Source organism: Diplotaxodon limnothrissa, linkage group LG3, assembly GCF_057381915.1.
Source record: "Diplotaxodon limnothrissa isolate DT_005_m linkage group LG3, D_limnothrissa_male_GT1.1, whole genome shotgun sequence".
Taxonomy (NCBI): Eukaryota; Metazoa; Chordata; class Actinopteri; order Cichliformes; family Cichlidae; genus Diplotaxodon; species Diplotaxodon limnothrissa.
In genome coordinates this window covers 17,466,645-17,472,644 of record NC_140598.1, presented here as the reverse complement: position 1 = coordinate 17,472,644, position 6,000 = coordinate 17,466,645, and the positions used below count along the sequence as shown (strand labels likewise).

Here is a 6,000-nt window from a genome sequence, read left to right as displayed (position 1 = left end):
AATGATCAGGTGTGCCGTGGACGATTATCTGGTTCCACCTGATTAGTCCTCGAAGTAATCGAGTAACGGGTGGAACAATTACATTCTCTTCCACTAGAGGGCAGTACAACTACCAGCTCTATTTAAATGAGTTGCCAACTGGCAGTAAAACAATCGGACCTGGTTCTGGAGAAAACTCAGATGCAGATGAAGGTCCTAGCAGGAGTAGTGGTCAGAAGAAAGTACAACAGGTACACTGGGGACAAACCGAGCCGATACCACTGTACCTGGTGTGCAGGGAAAAACTATCAATATACTTTCTGTGATATTTTTGTTGGTGGTGTGATTTTTCTAATGTGAACTATGTGCCGTGGCTCCCAAAGGTTGGGAACCAGTGGTAAATAAATGAAATGCAGTAAATAACTTGAGAGAGGTGCACAGAGATTTCAATGTTTGAAGATGCTAACAATGTCAAACAAAGCTTTCATCCAATAATTCAGTAATTCATCAGTAGTTTGAGCGTTATTGATCGATCAGTGAACAGATCAGGTTCTGATTGAGAAACTCAGAGTGAGGACTTCAGAGTTTTCAGCTTTAGAAACATTTAATTCTATCAGAGGATCCATCTGCTCAAACATAATGCTCAGTGGTGTCATCATGCTCGTCAACATCCAATGGCATCTCCATGGAGACATCATGTTTGTTACCTGTGGGCAGAGTGGAGAAATCAGGACAGTGCTGACGTGATCAAAGTGTTTCTGTGAGTATCTGCCTGAGTTTGTACCTGAGCTCCTGCTGCAGCAGATGGACAGGAGCAGGATGGTGCAGATGCAGGACGGGCAGAAGGCCAACAGGTGGCAGACGACTCTGATCCAAGACACAGAGGGAGAAGAAGGGGAGGAAGAGTTGGTGAGAGGAGGAAGAGTGGACAGAGAAGAACTGGCCTCAGAAACTGGAGGTGGAGGGACGGACTTTCTGAGAGTATTTATAGGAGACCCTGCAGGAGACATGATGAAACAGGTTAATGAGTCAGCTCAGCAGGTCAGGTCTTTAAACACAGAGTTATGTCAGTGTTCTGACCTCGGACCCTCAGAAAGCTCTGAGGAGATGATCCAAATGTGTTAGAAGCGCACCAGTAGAGACCTTCATCAGAGTGCCTGACATTAGGGATAACGTGTTCTGCTTTAGACCCAAGGAGACGTCCATTCATGAAGAAAAAAGATGGAACTGTTTCACCACTCTTCTTCTTGCATTGCAGAGTAACATCACTTCCTGGTCTCACAGGAAGTGCAGGGATCTCCAGGATCACACCTTTTTCTGAATAGCAGGTAAACAGAGACAGACTTCCACCATCAGATTGGAGTCACACAGAAACAGAGACACAGCTGGAACATCTCACTGTACCTGAAACACTGATGGACACTTCATCGCTCTGCTGTCCAGATGAGCTTTCACACCAGAAGGTTCCACCGTAGGACGAGTTACGATCCAAAACACACAAACTTCCACTCATCTCAGCTGCTCCACAGTCCTCAGTGGGACCTCCGCTGGTCATCTTCACTGTCCATCCATCAGCTGTCTGTCCATCATCAACACAACTCAGAGACACTGAAGATCCACTGAAGACCTGCTGAAGGTTTGGACTGACAGACAGAGACACTGGAGGACAGACAGACAGATAATCACCACCAAAGAGGAGAGGACCAGCGTCACGATGATCATCAAACTTCACACCGACCTGCATCAAAACCAGAATCCAAATGTGCAGCCAGCTCACATGAGCATGGTTGCCATGGTAATTTGAATTTGACAGGATGCAGACCAATTAACTCTTTACTTGGCATGACTGACTACAACTGATAGGTGGGGGATGGTAACTATGGAGATGCCAGGGGAAAAAGAAGAAACCCAAAGAGTAGGTTCATGGATGTCTTGAAGGAGGATGTGCAGAGGGTTGGTGTGACCGAGGAGGATGTTGTGATAGGATGAGATGGAGGCAGATGACCTCCTGTGGAACCAGCTAAAGCAGCAGCCAATAGAAGACGAAGAAGACTGCCACTTATTTCAAAGTTCTCATCCAGAAATTTGGCTTGCCCTCTAAGGAACATCCTTGAAACCTGGGAGACCTACAAAACGTTTACCCTGAATTTCAGGGAGAGGTGGACCACCATCATATCCCTTTATAAATAAGGATAACAACGAATCCACTTAAGGAAAAACTTTTATTTCTATCTTCTTTGTCTATTTAGTTGGCAAAACTGAATTTCTGTTGAGGTGATGTTGTTTTCACATACTGCTGTTTAGTATTTGGTTTGTTCTGAATAAATATCCATGTAGCTTGCCATCACCAGTGTGTGAATGTAATGGGTGGATGACTGGATATGTAAAGCGCTTTGGGGTCCTTAGGGACTAGTAAAGCGCTATATAAATACAGGCCATTTACCATCCATTTTTTTCACAGTGAACCAATGAGGATGCTTACACCAGCTGTCAGTGATCAAAAAACCAGGGCACATCATGGACAGGTTGGCAGTCCATAACAGAGACATCACTGTCAGTTAATCTAACAAGACTCAAACTCTTGACCTTCGTGGTGTTTGGTGATGGTGCCAAACCTCCACCACCATGCCAACTGTCAGAATACCATTCTGCTTAGTGTGTGTATTAGTTAGTGTGCGTATTATTTAGAGTGTGTATTAGTTAGAGTGTGTATTAGTTAGTGTGTGTATTAGTTAGTGCTGTATAAGGCAGGGTGCTGGAAAGGAGAGTCCGTCCACTAGTCGACCCATTGCTATGGATCATTAGATCCTCATAAAACCGTTACAAGACCTTGGTCCTCATAGCTGGCAATAAGTGGAACTCGTTCCCAGTGGGTGTTGGACTCTGCCAGGGCTGCCCTTTGTCACAGATTCTGTTGGTTTGGGCATCTGACCAGGATGCCTCCAGAGCATCTCCTGGGTGTTCCTGGCATGTCCACATCTCACCCAGGAACACTTTACTACTGTTTCCATTGTTTCTCCTGCCACTTGGTGTGATCTTCTGAAAACATGAAATTTCATTTCATCTATATGCTGATGATTGCCAGCTTGATCTACCTTTCAATCACTCTGATAGCTCATCGATTGGACTCCTGCTTGATTGTCTTAGCAAAGTTAAATCATGGATTTAAATGTTTTACATTTTTATGAACAAAAAGTGGAAGCAATTTTATTCAGTCCCAATCGTTCTTCTGGTATCCCAAATGTTCACTTTGCTGCTCTGACCCCTTGCTTGAAGAGCTCTGTTACTAATCTTGGGGTAAAAATCGACACTGCACTTAGTTTTGATGGCCACATGGCGGTGAAATCTTCATTCTATCACGTCAGATCGAAGCCAAAGCCCTTTCTGTCCAGGCATGAACTTGGAAACTGTGATCCATGCTTTGTCACCTCACGCTTCGAATACTCCAACTCCCTTTTAATGGGGGTTGGCCAAGCCACTCTGTCATGCCTGCAACTGGTGCAGCACGGTTTTTACCTCATTTAGTTCAAAATATAGTGAGAATTGTACCAACACACATAAAGTATGGCTCAGTTAACCAGAGATGGAACTAAAGTGTGTCAATAAAAATAACCTCTGTGGCCATTAATGTTTCGACAGTTAGTATTAAAGACTATAAATCTGTAAATCATCAATTATAACTGTCAAAAATGTGTATGTGTCATCAGCATAAGAGTGGAAGAGATTTGTTTAAGAACTTTTAAAGACCATTAAAAATCAGTACAATCAGTACGTAGTTTTGAGGCACAGGCAGATTTTAAAGGACCACACATGCCTCTGACACATCGTCAGATATTCGTATTCTGAGTTTGAGTCAAAGCTAAATGTAAATAAAATAACTTAATTTTTTCTTTGGCTGTCTTTTGCAATTATTGTGCAAATGTATTCTAAATCAGCAAAGAATCAGTCTGCAGGAAATTGTTCTCTGACAGCCACACCTTGGAGAAAACTCATTTCCGTCGTTTGCATCCACAATCTTATTCTTTCGGTCAAAGTCAGAGTTTGTGAGAATGGGTGAGGGTAGGGATGCAGATCGACTGATAAATCAACGGCTCTCTCTTCACCATGACGGACCGGCATCTGTCAGCATCTGCATCACTGCAGTCGCACTAATTCATGCAGGAAAGTTTCTTTATTTTTGTGTCTGAGAATTTTATGTTTAATGTACAGTACGATTCAGTCACTATGTGTCTTTTGCAATGTGATATTTTTATTAAGTATCTTGAAAAGTATTTGATATATGAAGTTAAAAATCCTTATTTAAGGTCCGTGTTATGTGACAGGGAATGACTGACCGTGCCTGCGTAAACTTATTAACAAAATGTTTGCTAATTTTAATCATCTCTGTCTTAACACTGTTGATATTTATAAATTTGGACTTTTTCCTACGAACCATTTATTATACGTACGTCATAATACAAAAAGTAAAAGCCAGGATGTTTTATGCTTAACCCTTATTAGCAAAAATATCAGATTATATTGTGAATAAGGGTGGATGTGTTGTTCTTTAATGCATCTGTCAACCATCCTGATACGTGGAAACAAGGGTGATGACAGACGGATATTTACTCTGGTAAATTATCCACAAAATCTACAACTTACTGTAAGTCTGTGACTACAGGGTCAATGAGGGACCTCTTCAAAGGGCTTTCCTTAAGATTAAGACTGGCGAACAGTTTATTTTAAAGACTTTAAGCAGTAAAAATGTATTAATGGAAAAAGTACAGCTGGTGGAGAACATTGTGCATAAGGCCATTCACAACCAATGAAAAAGGCCATATTTAAAAAGATTTATAACTTATATGAAGAACTAGAATTTTACGGCACTTCCAAAAGAATGAATAACTCCGTAAAAATGAGTAATGTTGGAAACATGTAACTGCTCTGTATTACATGTAACTGCTCTGTATTACATGTAACTGCTCTGTATTACATGTAACTGCTCTGTATTACATGTAACTGCTCTGTATTACATGTAACTGCTCTGTATTACATGTAACTGAGTGGGATTACTGCGGTTAGACAAACATTTAGTATTGGTTCAGTTTATATGAAACGCACTCTGTTCTGTCACAGAGATCTGAATACTGGGAATGACTGCAGACTGTCTCCTGAAATCATAAATATAAACTTAGAAAAGACTCACCTGCAGAAACAGTCGGTGCAGACAGCAGCAGCACACACACACCTGCAACAGGAGGGCAGAGGTCACTGAGGGTCAGAGGTCAATGAAAGCTCAGTTCAGAAATGATGCTGTTTTAGGATTTTTATGTTCCTCGACTGAAGGAAAACCAGAACCAAGAACCTCATCCCGACTCTGAGCAGAACAGGTACTGAGCTCATGTGCCTGCAGATACTCAGGTGATACATCAGTGGAAGCGTCCCTGATGCACTCATGCAGACGTGCTGTCTGAGCGCGTGTTGGATGAAGCTGTAAGGATGTTCACTCACCCTGGAGCAGACAGACGGACGCAGTCTTCATGTCTGAGTGACGACTGAGAGTCTGAAGCCTGAGCAGCAGAGACGCTTTCAGCTTCATCACTTCCCTGTTACACGCTCAACACTTCCCTCTGCTCCACGCTTTCACTACTCGTCTGACTGAGCTCAGTCAGAACGCACCTGCACAAAATCAGGCATCAAGTGAAGAATCCCTCTGTTACACCAACATCACAAGTTCATTATTAAATGATCTTTTTTCCATGTAATCCTGCATCTTAATCATAACAAGTGACCTCCTCCTGGTGTGTGAGTACAGATCCTGTCTGCCAAATGGAGACATTATTCAACTCTATTGACACAGGACCAAATCACAACAACAGTCGCCTCAAGGCGCTTTATATTGTAAGGTAGCTCCTACAGTAATACATACAGAGAAAACCCAACAATCATATGACCCCCTATGAGCAGCACTTTGGTGACAGTGGGAACAAAAAACTCCCTTTTAACAGGAAGAAACCTCCAGCAGAACCAGGCTCAGGGAGG

At 42.5% G+C, this 6,000-nt stretch overlaps 1 protein-coding gene across 1 annotated transcript; it reads right to left on the bottom strand.

Moving 5' to 3' along the window:
• Positions 1-609: 609 nt before the first annotated feature.
• Positions 610-5,557, bottom strand: LOC146634726 (uncharacterized). Its single transcript, XM_085343244.1, has 6 exons — positions 5,470-5,557; positions 5,165-5,206; positions 1,384-1,638; positions 1,060-1,296; positions 764-976; positions 610-686 (listed from the first exon to the last, which is right to left on the bottom strand). The coding sequence occupies exons 1-6, from the start codon at positions 5,555-5,557 to the stop codon at positions 610-612; spliced, it is 912 nt and encodes a 303-aa protein (XP_085199370.1).
• Between the last annotated feature and the right edge of the window lie 443 nt (positions 5,558-6,000).